The following is a 22,692-nucleotide window of genomic DNA, read 5'->3' on the forward strand; positions in this document are numbered from 1 at the left end:
GCTATGTAAGAAAACAAAAAAACAACACAATTGGTATTGCCACATCTTTAATGACCTGAACCATAAAATATCATATTACATTAATGCTTTAATTTTTGACACAAATATTTAACATCACAATAAAATTAGGAAAATGCACCAAATACTGCGTACCCCATTCTGACGTACACGTACAGTGAATGAAAGCCAGGGGTTAATAGTATTAGTAATAGTGAACTCAGAACTGAATAAAGTAATGAAGTGAACTCTTCATATGCTTTAATTAACATACTAAATGACTAACAAATACAGCGAAACACAAGGAGGCAGTAGTGTCCACTGCCGTAATAAGTGTACGTTTTCCTAATGACACAGTATACATTAATGCAAAGGTATATATTTCTCTTTGTGACTCACTGGATTAATGTAATTGTAAAAAACATTGCTAAACAGTTTAGCTATGAAAGCATAGAACAATGATTACTACGTAGAATAATATACCTACATGATGGGATCTGTGGACAAGAAAAAGACACGGCCCCTAAAAGGATTTTCAGTCAAAAGTAGAAACAAAAAATAAAGGTCTTTTTTAACAAAGTACGGTATATCACGCCTATACATTAATATTATTTTCAACCTTAATATTTCCAGAGCAAAATGTCAAAACCTCAATTTTGGAAATGTAGAGCATTGAGTAATGGATGGCGATGGATGGATGGCAGCCAAATCTGCCTTTCTGCGAGAAGCTATTAATCGCACCTAAAAATAAAACAAATATTTAATCTAGCAGCAGGTTTCATTCATACTTGAAATAACAAGTCTTCTGAGGGTGCTGCTACATGTATGGCTGGGTTGTGCTTTTGGTGTGCCAAAAATGCACCAAATTTGCGTTTAGGGTCCCATTCAGACGAACTTAAATGCTCTGTGCCTGTGCAGATGCGGACCCATTGATTTGAATGGATCTGCGATCTACTACATGAGGCAAAAGATAGGACATGTCCTATCTTTTTTTGGTCTGGAGGCACAGACCCGTAAGCACTACGGACCGCAAATTTGCAGTCTGTCGCACGGAGCACTTCGTCTGGATGGACCCTTATGGTGTGTTATCTTCTAGAAAAGGGAACACACACATCCAACTTAAATTACCTTAACCCCTTTAACACTGGGCCTGTTTTCACCTTCCTGCCCAGGCCATTTTTTGCAAATCTGACATGTGTCACTTTATGTGGTGATAACTTTAAAACGCTTTTACTTATACAGGCCATTATGAGATTGTTTTCTCGTCACATATTGTACTTCATGACAGTGGTAAAAATGTCCAAATTTCAATTTCTCTACTTTTATAATACATAGTAATACCTTTAAAAATAGTAATTACTTTACATTCCCTATATGTCTACTTCATGTTTGGATCATTTAGAAAATGACATTTTATTTTTTGGGGACGTTAGAAGGCTTAGAAGTATGGAAGCAAATCTTGAAATTTTTCGGAAAATTTCCAAAACCCACTTTTTAAGGACCAGTTCAGGTCTGAAGTCACTTTGTGAGGCTTACATAATAGAAACCACCCAGAAATTACCCAATTTTAGAAACTACACCCCTCAAGGTATACAAAACAGATTTTACAAACTTTATTAACCCTTTAGGTGTTCCACAAAAATTTATGGAAAATGGAGATGAAATTTCAGAATTTCACTTTTTTGGCAGATTTTACATTTTAATCAATTTTTTTCAGTAGCAAAGCAAGGGTTAACAGCCAAATAAAACTCAATATTTATTACCCTGATTCTGCGGTTTACAGAAACACCCCACATGTGATCGTAAACTGCTGTACGGGCACACGGCAGGGCGCAGAAGGGAAAGGGACGCCATATGGTTTTTGGAAGGCAAATTTAGCTAAACTGGTTTTTAGAGGCCATGTCCCATTTGAAGCCTCCCTGATGCACCCCTACAGTAGAAACTCTGAAAAAGTGACCACATTTTGGAAACTATGGTATAAGGAGCCAGTTTTATTGGTACTATTTTGGGGTACATATGATTTTTTATTGCTCTATATTAAGTATTTTGTGAGGCAAGGTAACAAAAAAAATGGATGTTTTGGCACAGTTTTAATTTTTTACTTTTACAGCGTTTAACTGAGGGATTAAGTCATGTGACTTTTTTTATAGAGCAGATCGTTACGCACGTGGCAATACCTAATATGTATACTTTTTTAATTTTTTTTCACTTTAGCACAATAATAGCAGTTTTGAAGCAAAAAATAATCATATTTTAGTGTCTCATAGTCTGAGAGCAATAGCTTTTTTTAAATTTTTTGACCGATTCTCTCAGGTAGGGTCTCATTTCTGCGGGATGAGGTGACGGTCTGATTGGTACTATTTTGGGGGGCATACGCCTTTTTGATCACTTGTGTTGCAATTTTTGTGATGTAATGTGACAAAAATAGCATTTTTTTAATTTATTTTTTACGGTGTTCACCTGAGTGGTTAGGTCATGTGATATTTTTATATAGCTGTTTGTTACGGACGTGGCGATGCCCATTATGTAAACTTTTATATATTTTTTTTCACTTTAGCACAATAATAGCAGTTTGGAATCAGAAAATAATCATATTTTAGTGTCTCCATGTTCTGAGAGCTATAGTTTTTTATTTTTGGGGAGATTGTCTTAGATAGGGGCTCATTTTTTTGCGGGATGAGGTGACAGTTTTATTGATACCATTTTGGGGGGCATATGCCTTCTTGATCGCTTGTGGTGTTGCACTTTTTGTGATGTAAGGTGACAAAAATTGCTTTTTTTTACACTGTTTATATTTTTATTTTTTATGGTGTTTATCGGACAGGGTGGATCATGTAATATATTTATAGAGTCGGTCATTACGGACGCGGCAATACCTAATATGTGTGTTTTTGGTTTTGGTTTCAGTTTTTTATTATAAAATAAGGGGAAAGGGGCGTTTTTTTTCTTTTTTACTTTATTAATTTTATTACTTTATTAATTTTATTAAAAACACTTTTTTTTTTACTTTACTTTATTTATGACATTTACTTTTGGGGGTCTGATTCCCTCTGCAATGCATTACATCTGTATTGTAATGCATTGCCTGTTAGTGTATGACACTGAGTCATACACTAACAGGTTGCCTAGGAGACCCAGCCTGAGGCTGGATCTCCTCGGCTCCCATAGAAGGCAGTTCCCGATGCCGTGCAAGGGTTGCCGGGCTGCCTTGTGTTGCATCGGGTCCCTGCCACAGCAGCGCGGGGACTCAATGCTGTCCCTCACCCGACACAAACCTCTTCTATGACGTGGTCAGCGCAGACCGTGGCATAGAAGGAGTTAATCCGCCGGCATAGGCTTTTACAGCGATGCCAGTGGATACAGCAGGGGCCCGGCTACCACGGACTGCCGGGCCCCTGCAGTGATCGCGCGCGCACCGCTCCGGTGCCCGCGCGATCACTATGACATACTATTACGTCAAATTGCGGGAACTCAGTGGTTCCCATGACGTAACAGTACGTCAAAGGTCTGGAAGGGGTTAATGTAATTCTATTTTGTAATCAATATAATTCAGTTTTTCTGTGGGTTTTCCTTTTTCTGGAAGAAAATGCACCATAAACACAGGTATGTTGCAAAAACCACATGACCCAAAAAACAGCACAGCCGCGACATGTGGCAGCACCCTGAGTGTTAGGCCCCTTTCACACGAGCGTGTTTTACGCGCGGGTGCAATGCGTGACGCACTAAATCCTGACCCATTCATTTAAATGGGTCTGTGTACATGAGTTCTGCGTTGTGTGAAAAACGCAGCATGTTCTATATTCTGCATTTTTCACACAGCCCTGGCCCCATAGAAGTGAATCCAGATCTCCATATGGTGACCAAAATATTCGCCAATGCGACTTAGAATTTACAAATGGCGACAAGACTTTTTAGTCTTGTCGCCATTTGCGACTAGACCCGCCGCAGCTCTACAGTTGAATACAGCGGCGGGCACAGGAGATGATGGTTCTCTGCCCTGCCGCTGATGTTCTTCTCAGCAGCGCAGTGGAGGAGTCTCTCCCTCCCCCTGTGCTGCTGCCGCCAATAAGAAGAGAGACAGGAGGAGGAGGGGCTGTGGCCACTGCACCACCAATGAAGATAACTGATCTGTTAATACAAATACAGGGGGCGGGTGCCGTAATCAAATAACCGGCACCCGACCTATATGACAGGGAGCTGCGACCGGCGGCAGTTAACCCTTCAGGTGCGGTACCCTGTCATAGAGGTCGGGTGCCGGCTATTTGATTCCGGCACCCGCCTCCTGTATTTGTATTAACAGGTCAGTTATCTTCATTGGTGGCGCAGTGCGCCTCCCCTTCCCAACACCCCAGTATAATCAACATTGGTAGCGCAGTGCGCCCCCCCCCCCCAACACCCCAGTATAATAAACATTGGTGGCGCAGTGCGCCTTCCCCCCACACCCCAGTATAATAAACATTGGTGGCGCAGTGCCAATGAGGGTTAAAAATAAATAAACAATTAACACACCTCCTCCAATTGATCGCGTAGCTGCCGGTCTCCTGTTCTTTCTTCAGGACCTGTCAAAGGACCTGTGGTGACGTCACTGAGCTCATCACATGGTCCATTACCATGGTAAAGGATCATGTGATGTACCACGTGATAAGCAGTGATGTCACCACAGGTCCTCTGACAGGTCCTGAAGAAAGAACAGGAGCCCGGCAGCTACGCGATCAATTGGAGGAGGTGAGTTCATTTTTTATTTTTTTTTAACCCTTAATTGACCTTCTACTAAGCATTCTGAATTAAAGAATGCTATTATTTTCCCTTATAACCATGGTATAAGGGAAAATAACACAGTGAATAGACTTTCATCCTAGCAACTTAACTTCTATGGCCTGCATTGCGTGAAAAACGCACAACATAGAGCATGCTGCGATTTTCACGCAACGCACAAGTGATGCGTGAAAATCACCACTCATGTGCTCAGCCCCATAGAAGTGAATGGGTCCGGATTCAGTGCGGGTGCAATACGTTCACCTCACGCATTGCACCCGCGCAGAAATCTTGCCCATGTGAAAGGGGCCCAAGGGTGAATAGGACAAGGGTTCCAACTCCTAAGGGGGCTAATAGTAAGTAAAAAAATAAAAAATAAAAACACAAACACTAAGGCTACTTTCACACTTGCGGCAGTGTGATCCGGCAAGCAGTTCTGCCGATCTGGATGTGACTGAAAGCATTTGTGAGACGCATCCGGATGTGGATCCATCTCACAAATGCATTGCAAGAACGAATCCATTTCTCCGCTTGTCATGCGGACAGACGGATCCGTCTTGTATCTTTTTACACTTTTTACATCCTGATGCATCCTGAACGGATTACTCTCCATTCAGAATGCATGGGGATATACCTGATCAGTTCTTTTCCGGAATAGAGCCCCTGTGACGGAACTCTATGCCGGAAAAGAAAAACGCTAGTGTGAAAGTACCCCAAAATATTAGGTTTAAATCCCCCCTTTCCCAATGTTACATATAAAAAATAAATAAATAAACATATTACATAGTCCAAACTATTAAATTATTAAAAAATATCTCCTATGCGGTGAGCGCCGTAACAGAAAAAAAAAAAATGAAAACCATGCGATTCGGCATTTTTTTGTCACCTTGTCACCCCAAAAAATAGGATATGACTGTTCTATTATGGGCCGCATTTCATAAAATGCGAAATGCACGCAGATTTTTTATTTTTTTTTGCGTGGTATTGAGTATCACAATACTTTTTTATGGCGACGAAAGCGAATCTAAATTTTGGTATCAAAACAACCCTACGCTGATCATTGTCATGATACCAAAATTTTGATTCGGTTTCGATTTGGCGACTAAAAATGTAATTTGGCTCCTAAATTTTTCAGTTCAGGAGCCAATGGCTACTAGGTATTTTTTTTAGTCTGGATCACTGGCATCCGCAAGCAAGTGCGGATTCAATGCGTTTTTCACTGATGGTTGCTAGGAGATGTTGTTTGTGAACCTTCAGTTTATTTATCATGTGCGTGAAAAAACGCATCAAAACACATTGCACTCGCGTGGAAACAACTGAATGCAATCGCAGACAAAACTGACTGAACTTGCTTGCAAAATGGTGTGGTTTCACTGAACGCATCCGGAGCCAATCCCTCACGCTCGTGTAAAAGAGGTCTTAGAGTCAAATGTAGGATTAAAAAAAAAACATAATATAATTTTTTATTTCCCACCCCCCCTGTGGAATGGTGTTATCTGTATTCTGATTTTTTTTATTTTGAGTTTATTAAATTTACAACTGGGTATTACCAGCTGGAGGGTTCTCCTTGTACAGACTCACACTAGCAACACTGATTGGACTGCGTCAGACTACAGGGATGCATCCATTTCTACATACAGTATGTCTGTGAAGGTTCTTATTCTTCCAGGTTATGATATATTAGTAGTAACAAGTCACAGAAAGTGGACTTATATATTTTTTCCTGAAGATGTTTCACTAGTCATCCGACTGGATTTCTCATTAAGGCTTGTATGAGAAATTTCCTGCATTAAATGCTGGCAAGTCATATTTCAGTGATGGCAGCAAGATGTTGATTGCATTTGCATAACTGAGGCTATTAGGTGTGATCAAACTGCCTCCGGTGAGGTGTTAGAACAGCATTGTAGGTGGCAGACAGATGCTACACCCCTCCACCTCTATTCGAGCTTGAACATACTAAGGCTACTTTCACACTCGCGTTTTGGGCGGATCCGTGATGGATCTGCAAAAACAAGATTTTTGTAAAACTTACCAGTAAAATCTCTTTCTCGCTCTTCATTGAGGGACACAGAGACCGTGGGTATAGCTATGTCCTCTAGGAGGCGTTGACACTAGTAAAAGCTGTTAGCTCCTCCCCTGGCAGCTATACCCCCTCCAGCCTGGAGAGAGAGCTTCAGTTTGTGATTAGCAGTAGGAGAAGCAAGTAAACCAACGAAAAAATGTGCAATAGCAACAATGCCAAGAGCCAAACTAGGTTCTAACCAGCAACAGCCACAACTGTGGCCGAACAACAATACTGGGTGGGTGCTGTGTCCCCCAATGAAGAGCGAGAAAGAGATTTTACTGGTAAGTTTTACAAAAATCTTGTTTTCTCGCCCATATTCATTGGGGGACACAGAGACCGTTGGACGTCCGAGGGCAGTCCACGGGAGGGAAAACCACAGACCAATGGAGCAAGCGCCCCTGCAGGTAACTAAGAACTGCCGCCTGCAAGACCATGTGGTCCAAAGGCGGCGCCCGCCGATGCATAAGTAAGCATCTGGCAAAATCCTGTGAATGTGCGTAAGGAGGATAGTAGCCGCCCTGCACAACTGCGCGGCCAAACTTTGAATCCTCCGAACCCAAGAGCACCCACCGCTCTGGTGGAGTGAGCCATGACACCGAAGGGCGGGACCCTGCCCCGGGTGCAGTACGCTCAAGCAAATGCAGATGTGCAATTTCCACCCTGGAGGCCGCCAATGCCTTGCGAGGACCCTCCGGGATGACAAAAAAGGAGAGTCCGTACACCGGAAGGAACTGGAGGCTAGAAATAAATTGTCAGAGCCCTGACAATGTCCAAATGACCCAACTCCCTTTCCCTAGGGGGGGGGGGGACACAGTGATGGAAGGACAGTTTCTTCATTGAAATGGAAGCGGGGAACCGCTTATCCCTGTTAGAACCAGTAGGTTCTCTGCAAGAGAGCGCCCCAACCCGGACACCCATCTGATGGATGTGATAGCCACCAGAAAAAAACACCTTTCAGGACAGGAGTCGGAGTGACATCTCCCGCAAGGGTTCAAGGGGAGAATTCCGGAGCGCTGAAAGGACTAAAGTCAGATCCCAAGGCGGTAAAGGAGGACGGTATGGAGGAACCGTATGTGCCATTCCATGAAGGAAGGTATTATGGGCCATGCGAGAGAGTCAGAGGACGCTGGAAAGGATACACCGCGCCGAAACTGCCCCAGCAAGGAACTAATGGCCAACCAAAAACCCAGGACCACAGGATCCACCCCTGCTAAAGGGAAGCGCTCCACGGAAACGGTAAGTGGTCCACCAATGTCCCCCGAGCCGAAGAGGCTTGTGGGGAGAATGAGAAGCTGGCTGATAAACTACCGAGAAAGGAACACCTGAATGAGGTATGTCCAACCGCAAGCCAAGGAACCAACACATTGGATTGGTAAAAGTAGAGACGATATGAGAATCATCGGTGGTAAAGTTCTGTCAGCGATCGTGTATTGACGGTGTAGCAACACTGCTCGACGGAAAATTTCGACCAGACCAAGATGAGAGAAAAAACTCCTGCCTCGAGGAGGAAGAATAAAAGGGGTGTTCCGTTCCAGGAACGAAACTCCATCAACAGTCGTGACAGCACCCCCGCTCAGCCTGGCGTGGTGAGTCTCGTAGTCTAGCCACGGAATGTGCAGTGAAAAGGCATGACTACATCGGACTGACATGGCAGTCACTAGTCAAGTCTTGAGAGAGGTAGTTGTAGATACGGGTAGTAAACCCAGGACCAATGGGTAGGATTTGGAAAAAACGTCACAGCCCAACAGTCGGTCCGGAACAAGACTGGAAGAAAAAACCACAGAACCAATACCCTGCATCAACATAGATGAGGGGAAGTAGTAAAGTAGGAGCTACCAAGGTTTGCGGAGTGGCCGTGAACCCCAAAACGACCCAGATTGACTGGGAAGGTCTGGATGTCCACCTGGATTGCGCAGGCAGCGTTTTATCAACCAAACGACCCAGGAGGGTGATTGGGACGATCCAGATGTACACAATTGGATTGTGCAGGTGGTGCTTATCAACCAAACGACCCGGAGGGTGATTGGGAAGGTCCGGATGTACACAATTGGATTGCGCAGGTGGTGCTTATCAACCAAACGACCCCGGAGGGTGATTGGGAAGGTCCGGATGTACACAATTGGATTGTGCAGGCAGCATTCTGCAACCAAACAGCCCCAGAGGGTGAAAGGAAATATCCAGATCTACCAGTGGATTGCGCAGGCAGCGCTTTATCAACCAAACTGAGGGTGAATGGAACACTGAAGGGTCCTCCTCTGACTGTGATGGGACCCGGGCCCAGTCTGATACTGACGGGGGGTTCCTGCAGTGATGAGGACTGAGGGGTGAGGACCCAAACGGCGGGAAGAATTCGCGCCAGACCGCCCCCCTCCCCGGGGTGAAGTGCAGGCTAGTAGGCCGCAAGCTGGGGCCTAAAGTTATGAATCATGGCCAACTGTACGGCCGGAGCGCTCACCAGACACAGTGCATCACAGTAGGTGAAGTCGCACCAGACCGCAGAGAAATGCGCCCGCTTGCGCGCGCATGCTGGGGAGGCCGCAAGCTAGGGCTGGATTGCGCAGGCAGAATGTCGCGCTGGCCGGAGTGATCAGGCAAGGCCAGATTTTTGTGGTGCCCGGACCCGATGCTGGTGTTATCCCCGCTTCCAGGGGATGATTATCGCTGGGGAGCGGAGACAAGGGGAGATCAGAGGTCCAACCCTGCGTTATGCGCAGGCACTCTGCATCTTCTCTACACCCGACCAAAGCGGTGCGCACGGTCGCCCGCTGTGATTTAATGCCATTAACCCCCTATGTGCCCGAGTACAGAAAGCACAGAGGGGGAGGGAAGACTATGGAGCTGGGCTAGTAAAAAAATTAAGTCCGTGTCTGGCCAAGGAGGAAGCCTATTCCGTAGAACCCTTTAAATAGGAAAGGAGGGAGAGGGTTAACATACTTACCTAGTCCCGTACTCCCCTATCTTCCTCCTCTTCACTTCACCCTCCCCAAGTGGGCCTATAAGGTCACCTTTTCCAGCAGGGTCACCTCCTCAGCAGCTGGCACCAGAGTGGCAGGAGTCTGGAATGGCGGGAGGGTCTTCTCTTCGGCGGACCTAGGTTACCCCTTGGCTGGCGGGATGCAGGGGAGCGAGGCTGCCCTGGTCCACCTTGTCTTCTGTGGGGGAGGCAGCAGTGCGCGTGACCAGCGCTGGCGCAACTCGACCCCGGGAGAACAGGGAGGCGAGGAGTCCACTGTTTTCCCATCTGAAAAAGAAGGAAAAAAATAAACTAAAATAAAAAACGTTCAGGAGATTCCCTGCAGAGCAGGGAGGTCTTGCCTCCTCTTGACACTAGAAAAAACTGAAGCTCTCTCTCCAGGCTGGAGGGGGTATAGCTGCCAGTGGAGGAGCTAACAGCTTTTACTAGTGTCAACGCCTCCTAGAGGATATAGCTATACCCACGGTCTCTGTGTCCCCCAATGAATATGGGCGAGAAAACGGATCCGTTACAATAATAAAACCGCATGCATCCGCCATGAACGGATCCCTTTGTATTATCTGTAACATAGCCAAGACAAGTCAATAGGAGACTGATCCGTTTTCTATTGTGCCAGATTGTGTCAGAGATCTGTTTGGCTCAGTTTCGTCAAGCGGACAGCAAAACGCTGCAAGCAGCATTTTGGTGTCCGCCTCCAAAGCAGAATGGAGACTGAACGGAGGCAAACTGATGCATTCTGAGCGGATCCTTTTCCATTCAGAATGCACTAGGGCAAAACAGATCCGTTTTGGACCGCTTGTGAGAGCCCTGAACGGATCTCACAAACGGAAAGCCAAAACGCCAGTGTGAAAGTAGCCTTATTAAGAAGGCCATTCAGATGACTAGAGAAACGTTGCTCTGATTTATTAATACCAAGGTAACCAGTTGTACATTAATACACTTCTAGTTGCAATAACTGGGGAACAACAGATTCATATTAAAAGATGCTCCAGAGGTTAACATGTCCTCTTTAACAAAACATGGTCGAACCTGGTATTTTTGACGAGAACAGTTGATTACCTACTGTGTATAGGAGCCATCGACCTGGATGAACGTTAAACAGTACTGAATCTTAAGAAGAAAAAAAAACAAAAAACAACTTACTGCTGTAGCGATTCCAGAGCAGGAGGCAGATTACATCCAGTGTATGCTCCATTTATAATGCTGTATTCAAGCAGTGCACATGCACACGGATCCTTGTCAGAAGAAAAACAAATACATGAACATATGACAAATAAAATGATGCACTGTATTTTTTGACTTTTTAAGAGACACTCCAAGTAGGGGGAAAAGTCAGTGCGTCCTATAAAACGAATGTGTCAAAATCATGGTGGCTGGCACATTGCAGGAGATTTATAAAATCAGCGAGCTACCTAGAAGGAAGAAGTGTGGGGTGGGCAGCGGCACGGAAATGTTCTGTAGTGTTGGGAGGGCAGTGCAGTGAAGCTTAATGTCGCCAGCCTGCATGTCCTTGCTCTGCAGCCAGGGTCCGTTCCAGATGAGGAAAGCCATTCACCTTCTCCTCTATTGCCCTGATTGGTGGTGAGGGTTACTGTTCCTCCCCAGCGTGAGCATTGCTGTCCATTGGCATGTCTCCACCTCAAGTTTCCGGGTGAGTGGACAGCCAGGATATGAAGGGGAGCTCAGGGACTGACCTACACGTAGATGTTAAATATGTATTAAATAGGACTATAACCCCCCTTATCCATAGGAATGCACTCATGTACTGCAGGGCCTGGATGTGATCTTAAAGGGGTTCTCTCACGTCAGCAAGTGGCATCTATCATGTAGAGAAAGTTAATACAAGACACTAATATATTGTTATTATCCATATTGCTTCCTTTGCTGGCTGGATTCATTTTTCCATCACATTATACACTGCTCGTTTCCATGGTTACAGACCACCCTGCAATCCATCAGTGGTAGATTGCAGGGTGGTCTGTAACCATGGAAACTAGCAGTGCATAATGTGACCATGCATGAATAAATGCTGGATCACACGGTGCGCCGCCATTCTGCTCTAACTAGTGCCGGGACAGGAAGCTGCTGCAGGCAGGGAGAGTGTTAAGCTTTTATTATTTTTCAAAACGTGTGCTGGTGACCTGTAGGCATAATTGAACGGTGCAATACAGCTCTTTTGCACCAGTGAGACAAATACCATACTTAATCGTGCTGTTCAGTCGGATGGTGACCTGTTGGCATTTTTTTCGGTGCAATCCTATTTCTTTGCACCAGTGACAGAGGATATTTAACCAGTCATAATTGTGTGGGTCAGACATACCTATTTTTTTTTTGGGTGAAAAAACCTTTACTTGCCACTGTCACAGGGATATATAATAGTTATTCATCCAGTTAATTGGCTCAGCGAGACATACAAAATTTTTTTTTTTGTGATAAAACACCTCTTTTGCATCCGTGACACGGATATACAATTGTTCGTTTGTCAGGCAATTTTGTGGGCGACTGTAAAAAAAAAATGAGGAGAGCATCAACTAGGGGACGTGGCTGTGATGCTGGTGGAGCTCCGGCTGCAGGGAGGGGACGTTGTCGTTCTGTGCAAGGTAAGCACCCAAATAAAACACCTTCCTCTGGTGCATGCAGACAGGACGTTCTGCGACATTTTGTAGGCCCGAATACCGCTCTAAGAATAGTGAGGCCAGAACAAGTAGATTGGATGGCTGACAGGGCCTTCAGTTCCTTCACATTGCGCTTTCAGCAGTGGACCGGGTGGAAGACAGAGTTGGCACTGGCGGCCCACGGGCCTCCATCTTCCACCTCAACCCCTTGCACATCAGCCAAGCAGTCTGAGCCCCAAGTCATGTAGCAGTCACTTATGCTTTTTGATGACTCTGCTGGAGGGGTTTTCGTGGGCCATCCACCTAGCCCTGCCCCAGAAGTGACAGAGATTGAGTGCACTGATGCCCAACCAGGATGAGGACGTGGGAGAACCACCGCAGCATGTCTCTGATGACGAAACATAGGTGTCAACTGCTAGAGCTTTCTGCAGCGTGCAGACCGGCCAGGAGTGAGGAGGGCAGGGGTGAGGAGTGGTGGGGAGGTTGATGAGGTCCTAGACCTCACATGGCATCCAGGTCATGCCAGTGATGTGTGCAGTTCGGAGGAAGAGGAGGGAGGGGTTCAAAACATGGGTGGTTTCATGCCGTGCTGTCAGAGCCTGAAGGGAGGCATAATTGTTCTCAACCTGAGCACCACCTGCATGATCCGGCACCTAACCGCAAAGCACAAGCTGCAGTGGAGTAGACACCTCAAGAACTATGAAAGATCAGAGGACTCTTGCGCCCTCTTCTGCTGCGGCCTCAGGCTCTTCCTCCCCCTCTGGAGTGACAGGTGCACCAGCCACCCTGCAAACAGAGGATGTGGCAGCCAGACCACCACCCTCACTGAGCATCTCCACACTGCCCCATGGAAGCATTCAGCTGTCCATCCCCCAAACACTTGAGAGAAAGAGGAAGTACCCCCCTACCCACCTGCGAGCCCTGGCCCTGAATACCAGCATTTCAAAATTGCTGGCCTTTGAAATGCTGTCACTCCGTCTGGTGGAGACTGACAGTTTTAAAAATGTCATGGCGGTGGCTACCCCACGCTACATGGTTCCCAGCCACCACTACTTTTCAAGGCAGGCTATCCCTGCCCTGCACGAACAAGTGTCAGAAAAAAATCAGGTGTGCGCTGCGCAACGCCATCAGTGGCAAGGTCCACATAACCACAGACACAAGGACCAGTAAGTACGGGCAGGGACGTTATATCTCCCTAACTGCCCACTGGGTAAATGTAGTGGCGGCTGGGCCTGAGGCGGACAGCGGTTTGGCACATGTCCTACCGCTACCGAGGATTGCTGGATGTTTCTCGGTGCCTCCTGTTGCCGCCTCCTCCTCCACTTCCTCCTCATCATGTTAGCACAACACCTGCACCACCAACTTCAGCACAGCCAGGCGCTGATGGATGAGGATGTGGCACAGGAGTAAGAGGAGGAGGAACAGAGATCATTCCCACGGTTATCAGGCCAGTTGTCCACAGGTAGCTCAGAGGGTGGGTTCCTGCACCAACAGCAGCCAGTGCACAGTTTTGGAGGATGATGATGAGGAGGATCCCCGTTCACAGCTAGGTGGCACCAAAGGTGTGATCACGGACAGGCGCATCTGTCTGTCCACAGCCAACGCGGACAAGCTCAAGTTCATTAAAATGAACCAGGCATGGATCCCACAGGACTTGTCCGTACCTTGGCCAGAGTAGAGAGGTATACCGGCTGCATCCAGCCATTCTTATACTCTAGCGCAGTTTGTGCGTTCTTTTTGTTTTTTGCCAATGTTTTGGGGCCTCCACAAAAAAAAAAAATAATAATAAAAATTAAAAACATTAAAAAAAAATCTAGAAAAAAATAAATTAAATTAAAAAAGTTTGGCGAGCTTCCCCACTGGGACCGCCACCTCCTGGCTCAAGATCGTTATGTCTTATATTGGCAGAGTAGAAAAGTGTACCGCCGCACCCAGCCATTGTTATACTGCAGTGCACTTTGTGCGTTCTCTTTGCCATCTCCCAATGTTTGGTGGCTGACAGTTACCACAGCCTCCTCAACTTCCTACTCCATTTGGACCTCTGCCTCTTGGTTCAAGCTAATTTTTTATTTTTATGTATTTTATGTTATTTTAAGTCATTTCCCTATCCACATTTTTTTGCAGGGCAATTGTACTGCTTTTACACCCACTTTGGAGCCTTTTGCATACCTCTAGCCCTTTCCACGAGTTTTTAAAGACATTTTAGTGCCCCAAAGTTCGGGTCCCGAATCGAACTTTGAAACAAATTTCAGCCGAACCTCTCGAACCTGGACATCCAGCGGTCCGCTCATCCCTAAAAACAATGCATGATCCACAGATCCTCCCATAACAGTACATCCTCCACAGAACCCCCATAACTGTGCATCATCCGCAGATTCTTACCATAACACAGTGTGTTAGCAGCAGATCACCCATTACAGTGTGAAATATTATTTTGTTGTTATTTTATTAAATAATTTAGCACACCTTTAGGTGCAAAATATTTTTCTTTTATTTTCCTACTCTAAAACCTAGGTGTGTCTTATCATAAGGTGCATCCTATAAAAAGAGAAATATGGTAATCTTTACTCAAGTCATCACACCTGTCTCTGTCAAAGTGCAGAGCCTCTAGGTACCGGTACGTCATGTGTATTTCCAAACACCGCAGTGCGGCAGGCGGTGATCGGAACTGGCCGAGCGGTTTTAGCAGAGTGTCAGGACATTGCTGACACTCTGCTTGAAACAGCTGATATCTGTGCTGTGATGTCAGCTGTTTAACCCCTTCCATGCCGTGGTCCGTAGGGACTGCTGTATGGAAGAGGTTAACAGGGAGGGAGCTCCCTCCCTCCCCCATCGGGGGCTGCTGTGCCGTTTCAGCCTCCGATTCTTGACGGGATCACAGAGGTAGGGGGCCCCCCCTCCCTCCCCATCACCCGCTGCTCTGTTGTGGCAGCGAGTGATGGTTACCATGTCAACCGGACGCCTTCACAGGTTTCCGGCTGTCCATGGTGCTGATCAGGACTAAGTAAAGTGAAAATACAGTACACTATATAGTGTAATGTACTGTATTAGACAGACATAAGTCCCACTGGATCTTCAAGAACCAAGTGGGTCTGGGTCAAAGAAATGTAAAAAAAAAAAAAAAAGTGAAAATAAAACACACATTTATCACTGATTAAAAAATAAAATGCACTACACATTAGGTATCGCCGCGTCCGTAATAACCTGCTCTATGAAAATATCACATGAGCTAACCCCTCAGGTGAATACCGTAAAAATAAAAACGGTGTAAAAAAAGCAATTTTTTGTCACCTTACATCACAAAAAGTGTAATAGCAAGCAATCAAAAAGTCATACGCACCCCAAATTAGTGCCAAACAAACAGTCATCTCATCCCGCGAAAATCATACCCTACCCAAGATAATCGCCCAAAAACTGAAAAAACTATGGTTCTCGGACTATGGAGACACTAAAACATGATTTTTTTTTTGTTTAAAAAAATGAAATTGTGTAAAACTTACATAAATAAATTAAGTTGACATATTAGGTATAGCCGCGTCCGTAATAACCTGCTCTAGAAAAATACCACATGATCTAACCTGTCAGATGAATGTTGTACATAACAAAAAATAAAAATGGTGCCAAAACAGCTATTTCTTGTTACTTTGCCTCACAAAAAGTGTAATATAAAGCAACCAAAAATCATATGTACCCTAAAATAGTACCAACAAAACTGCCACTCTATCCCATAGTTTCCAAAATGGGGTCACTTTTTTTGGAGTTTCTACTCTAGGGGTACATCAGGGGGGCTTCAAATGGGACATTTGACATTTGCCTTCCAAAAACCGTATGGCATTCCTTTCCTTCTGCGCCCTGCCATATGCCCGTACAGCAGTTTATGACCACATATGTGGTGTTTCTGTAAACTACAGAATCAGGGCCATAAATATTGAGTTTTGTTTGACTGTTAACCCTTGCTTTGTAACTGGAAAAAAATTATTCAAATGGAAAATCTGCCAAAAAAGTGAAATTTTGAAATGAACTAACTATATCAGTGGATAGAGCGGCACCCAGGGGTCCCCCTGCACTTACTAGTATGTCTGGGCGCCACTCCGTTCGCCCGGTATAGGCTCCGGTGTCTGCGCTCCCTCTGACTGATTTTTTGTATGAGGCGTGTCCCTTGCTGCAGCGCTGGCCAATCGCAGCGCACAGCTCATAGCCTGGAGATTTTTTGTGAAACTCACCTGTAAAATCTTTTTCTCGTCTTTTACATTGGGGGACACAGACCATGGGTATAGCTTAGGCCATTACTAGGAGGAGACACTATGCAAATAATAAAAAACAGCTCCTCTTTCACTGGCTATACCCCCATGCTCCAACAGGAGGACCTCAGTGCATGCAAAAGCAGTAGGAGAAGGAGATCAGAAACCAAGGAACACCGCCACCGGGCCGTTAACCATAAGGTCCCACTAGAATAGAACCAACCCCTCCTGCAACAGACAAGAATGGGTGGGAGCTGTGTCCCCCAATGGAAAAGACGAGAAAAAGATTTTACAGGTGAGTTTCACAAAAAAAAATCTCCTTTTCTCGCCCATTCCATTGGGGGACACAGACCATGGAACGTCCTAGAGCAGTCCATGGGGTGGGAAGACCAGCATCTCCAGAGGGAAAACGTCCAACGGTTAAACAGGAACCACAGCCTGCAATACCTTGCGCTCTAGGGCAGCATCAGCCGACGCCAAAGAGTGCAGCTGGTAGAACTTTGTAAAGGTATGTAAGGACGACCAGATGGCCGCCTTACAAAGTAGTGATATAGAGGCTCGATTGCGCCTAGCCCAGGAGGTCCCCTGGTGGAGTGTGCGGTAACCCCCGCTGGGGGAACCCTACTCCGGGACCGATAGGCCATGGCAATAGTCGACCGAATCCACCGAGGCACAGTGACCTTGGAGGCCGCCAGACCCTTACGAGGCCCCTCAGGAACCACAAAAAGGGAGTCCGAGCGGCGAAATGGGGCAGTAACCGACAGGTACACCCTAAAGCACGGACAACATCCAGAGAATGGAGAGCGTGCTCCTTGGGGTTCGCCGGAGCAAGGCAAAAGGATGGCAGGACTATGTCCTCATTAAGGTGGAAGGCGGAAACCACCTTGGGCAAAAAGGAAGGGACAGGGCGCAGTACCACCTTGTCCTTGTGGAAGACCAAAAAGGACCCTTTAGAAGAAAGGGCGGCCAGCTCCGATACCCTCCTGATAAAGGTGATGGCCACCAAAAAGACCACCTTCCCGGTGAGAAAGCTCAGGGAAATATTCCTCTGGGGCTCAAAGGGAGCCGCCTGGAGAGAAGACAGAACAAGGTTCAGATCCCAGGGCGGCAGAGGAGGGACATACAGAGGGACCGAATGCGCCACCCCCTGCAGGAAGGTCCTCACCGGACCTAGCAGAGCCGGAGAGCGCTGAAAGAAAATGGCCAGAGCGGAGACCTGATCCTTCAGAGAGCTCAGGGACATTCCCATCTCAAGACCCGACTGGAGAAAGGAGAGGACCACTGGAACGGAGAAATGAAGGGGAAAAACGCCTATCTTCTCACAAAAGGCAAGAAAGGCCTTCCAGGTACGATAGTATATCCGGGAGGAAGCTGGTTTCCTGGCTTTGATCATGGTCTTCACGACAGAGTCCGAGAAGCCCCTCTTCTTCAAGATAGTGGTCTCAACAGACACGCCGTTAAACGAAGTGGTTGTAAATTCTGGTGGAAGAGAGGTCCTTGAGACAGCAGGTCCTCCCTGAGGGGAAGAGGCCACGGAAAGTCCGCCAGCATCCGAGTGACCTCCGAGAACCAGGCGCGGTGAGGCCAATTGGGAGCGATGAGGATGGTCGGGATTCCTTCTGCCGCGACCCTGTGAAGAACCTTTGGAGGTAGAGGCAGTGGTGGGAAGACATAGAGGAGTGCGAAGTCTTGCCACGGAGACACCAGAGCATCCACCCCGTACGCCTCCGGATCCCGAGCTCGGGCCAGGAACCTTGTTGTTGAGCCTGGACACCATCAAGTCCACGTCCGGGCAGCCCCAACGGCGACAGACGTCCTCGAATACGTCCGGATGCAGAGACCACTCTCCCGGATCCACCCTGTTGCGGCTGAGAAAGTCCGCTGTCCAGTCTTCGACCCCTGGGATGTACACTGCAGACAATATTGGAACGTGAGCCTCCGCCCACTGGAGGATCCTCTTCACCTCCTGCATCACTGGCCGGCTGCGGGTTCCGCCCTGATGATTGATGTAGGCCACGGCTGTGGCATTGTCCGACTGGATCCTTACCGGGAGACCTGTTAGGAGAGGGGTCCAATGAGACAGAGAGAGGAAAATTTCTCTGAGCTTCAATATGTTGATCGGAAGGCGGGCTTCCACTTCTGACCACACCCCCTGAACCGTCCGAGCTCGGAGAACGCCGCCCCAACCCAGTAGACTGGTATCGGTGGTGACGACTGTCCAGGAGATTGGGAGGAAGGATTTCCCCGAAGTCAGATTCTGAGGGGACAGCCACCACGGGAGGTTCATGCGAACCCGAGGAGGAAGGCGGATCAGAGAGTCCAGACCCTTCGATGTCCTGTCCCAGAAAGACAGGATCACCTGCTGCAGAGGCCGAGTGTGAAACTGGGCAAAGGGGACTGCCTTGAAAGAGGCCACCATAAGCCCCAGAACCTGCATGCACTCCCGGATGGAGAGAAACAGGGAATGCAGAAGGCGAGACACCGACTCCCGTATCCGTGAGAACTTGCAATCCGGGAGGAATACCCAGGCTGCAGTAGTGTCCATAATCATCCCCAGGAAGGTCACCCTCTGGGAAGGTTGGAGAGAGGACTTCGGGAAGTTGATCAGCCAGCCGAACTGTTGCAGAGTCTGAACAGTGATCCTGACGCTGTCTTCGGCCTGGGGACGAGAGGGAGCCTTTATCAGAATGTCGTCTGGTACGGACAAGCGCCATGATCGGCGCCAAGATCTTTGTGAATACCCGCAGGGCTGTCGCCAGCCCAAAGGGAAGGGCGACGAACTGATAATGACGGTCGCCAATGGCGAAGCTCAGGAACCTGTGGTGAAATTCTGCGATAGGGACATGCAGATTGGAGTCCCGGATGTCCACCGACGCGAGGAACTCCCCTGGAAGAAGAGAAGCAATAACTGAGCGGAGGGATTCCATCCGGAACCTCCGCACCCGCAGGGACTTGTTTAACAGCTTCAGGTCCAGGACCGGACGCACTGATCCCTCCTTCTTTGAGGAAAGAAATGTTCCGGAGGTCTGGAAACGAATTCTATCTTGTAACCGGGAGTTACAATTTCCAGGACCCAGGCGTCTTGAACGTGAGCCCTCCAGACATGCTAAAAGGAGAGCAGACGGCCCAGCGGTGGGGGCGCCCCTTCAGGCGGAGGACTGCTTGGGAACCGCGGGGCAGGCAGAACTCCCCTGGAACTGTGACCGCGGGCGCCAGGAAAGTTGAGGCTTAACGGAAGGCTTCTTGCGGGAGTCCTGAGAGCCGCCGGAGGAGGGGGCTGTCGCAGACCTGGAGGAGGAGAAGCGTCGAAAGGACTGGTTTCTAGCGCCAGAGGGGCGAGCTCTGAAGGCGCGCTTAAATCTAGATTGGGGCAGGTGTGTACTCTTGCCCCCCCGTAGCGTCAGAGATAATCTCGTCCAGTTTAGCACCGAAGAGTCTGGAGCCCACAAAGGGGAGGTTAGTGAGGGAGCGCTTGGAGGAAGCGTCGGCATCCCAGACCTTCAACCAGACCTCCCTGCGCTGCGTGACCGAAAGGGCCGAAAATCCGCGCAAAGAGAGTGCTGACGTCCAATGAGGCCTCACAGAGGAATGTTGTCGCCTGGGACATCTGGAGGATGAAGTTTAGGGTGTCTGCAGAGGCATCCTGCTCCGCGAGGTCCTGATGATGGCGCTGCAACCACACCGAAAGCACCCTGGCTACCCAGGCTGAGGCGACTGCGGGCCGCAGACCTGTGCCCGCCAGAGAGAATCTGGCTTTGGAAAGAGAGTCCAAACGCCTGTCAACAGAGTCCTGTAGGGAGGACCCGTCCAGGACTGGTATTGCCGTATTCTTAGCCAATCTGGCCACTGGTGGGTCGACCTTAGGAGGAGAAGACCACTGCTGCACGTTATCTGCCGGGAAAGGATAAAAAGTATCCATACACCTCGTAGCAGAAAAAACGGTGATTAGGGCGTTCCCAAGCCTTAGAAAGGACCTTGGCGAACTCGCCATGAATGGGGAATGTGACTGCCTCCGGTTTTCTGGAATAGAAGAGGGGGAATTCCTGGCTACTAGTAGGAGGTTCCCCCTGGATGTCAAAGGTGTCACGTACCGCCGTGACTAAGTCTGCCACCATGATGGAGAGCTTAGGTGAGGGTTCCGGCTCAGTGTCCTCGTCCGAGCCTGACCTTTCCCCTTCAGACTTGTAATGCCTGCGAGAGGGAGAGGCTGAACATGCCTCCAGGCGAGGGGGGGAAGCAGAGTCATCCGAGGAGGGATGCTGCTGCGTACGATGCCTCTTAGCGGTCGAGCGTCCTCTGTGGGGGGCACCGGGAGGTGGAGCGGTGCTAACCACAGGCGGTGGATCAGTGGCCGCCATGCGTTCCATAAAGGCCATGGCCGCGCGCGAGACTTGGGCCAAGTCTGCGGCCGCCCTAGCTATGGCAGAGGCCCAGGAGGGCTCCGCAGGCTCCGAAGGGACTGGGCTGGTTTGGTGGAGTAGGTGGATGATCCTGTCCCGAGGCAAGAGTCACAGGAGCCTGTAACCGATAGTGGCAAGCAGCAGATCTTACAGGATCCCAGTGGGACCTGAGGTGTCGCTTTAGATTTTTGGGGGGCCCCCAGGTCTTGGCATGATGGCGGCAATCCCGGAGTCAGGGTTTCCTACAGCTTTGCGGAACACTATCTGTCCTACCGTGACCTGTGAGGAGCTGAAGTAGCATTCAAGCGTAGAGAGGCGCTGAGGCAAAGCGGAAGCGCCGGAGCTGACCCGATAGGCTCCGACCCCCAGTCACGTCACAGATTGTGGTAAAAAATCGCGCGCGCGCGGGAACTATAACAAAAGGCAGACCCCGACTCCGAAAATGGCGCCCACCGCCAGAATGCAGGGAACAAGAAGGAATCCCTCCTCCCTCTCAACCAGCCGGCCCTCCCAGATCCACAGGTAAGCCCTAAAGAACCGTGTCACAATGTGAGCACGGGGGGAGGGGGAGCTTGCAGGAGAGCCGATGTACTTATCTGAGTCCTGCAGTCTTCACCCTCTGTACCGGACCAGCAGGTGGTCACCTCTTCAGTCATCTGGCACAAGGAGTGGCAGTGCACTGGATAGAGGGCAGGACTAGGTGACCCCGGATCTGGTAGGCCACCGGAGCTGCAGGTCGAGCCCGGTTCCACTTATCTTCTGGGGGGAAAGGGAGGTAGCCGGGGACGGCCATTCGACCCCGGCGCTCGCTCCACTGAGAGACCAGGGACGCACCATGCGACCCTGCGTCCTCTGTTTAGAAAAAAACAAACCGGAGAAGAAAAAACTACAGGGACAACCCTGCAAGAGCACGAGTGTCACCTCCTTATCCGACATTAAGCTAAAACTGAGGTCCTCCTATTGGAGCATGGGGGTATAGCCAGTGGAGTAGGAGCTGTTTTTTATTATTTGCATAGTGTCTCCTCCTAGTAATGGCCTAAGCTATACCCATGGTCTGTGTCCCCCAATGGAATGGGCGAGAAAATCAGTTTTGAATACCTTGAGGGGTGTAGTTTGTAAAATAGGGTCATTTTTGGGTGGTTTCTATTATGTAAGCCTCACAAAGTGACTTCAGACCTGAACTGGTCCTGAAAAAGTGGGTTTTAGAAATTTTCAGAAAATTTTTAAGATTTGCTTCTAAACTTCTAAGCCTTGTAACGTCCCCCAAAAATTAAATGGCATTCCCAAAATGATCCAAACAAAGTAGACATATGGGGAATGTAAATTAATAACTATTTTTGGAGGTATTACTATGTATTATAGAAGTAGAGAAATTGAAACTTGGAAATTTTTCTAAATTTTTGGTAAATTTGGTATTTTTTTTTATAAATAAAAATGAATTTTTTGGACTCCATTTTACCAGTGACATGAAGTACAATATGTGACAAAAAAAACAATCTCAGAATGGCCTGGATAAGTAAAAGCGTTTTAAAGGTATTCACACAAAGTGACACTGGTCAGATTTGCAAAAAATGGCCTGGTCCTTAAGGTGAAATATGTCCGTGTCCTTAAGGGGTTAAAGAGAATCCTATACCTAAGGTACTGT

General features: G+C 47.9%; 1 protein-coding gene across 1 annotated transcript in view; it reads right to left on the minus strand.

The window, feature by feature from the left end:
• Window positions 1-299: 299 nt before the first annotated feature.
• Window positions 300-22,692, minus strand: part of MOV10L1 (Mov10 like RISC complex RNA helicase 1) — a 93,417-nt gene continuing 71,024 nt past the window's right edge. The window contains exons 13-14 of the mRNA XM_040413822.1: window positions 10,935-11,026; window positions 300-738 (exon numbers count right to left, since the gene is read on the minus strand). Coding sequence (XP_040269756.1) covers window positions 729-738; window positions 10,935-11,026 — 102 coding nt within the window. The 3' untranslated portion in view covers window positions 300-728. The remainder of the gene's footprint in view (window positions 739-10,934; window positions 11,027-22,692) is intronic.

Source organism: Bufo bufo, chromosome 1, assembly GCF_905171765.1.
Source record: "Bufo bufo chromosome 1, aBufBuf1.1, whole genome shotgun sequence".
NCBI classification, from domain to species: Eukaryota; Metazoa; Chordata; class Amphibia; order Anura; family Bufonidae; genus Bufo; species Bufo bufo.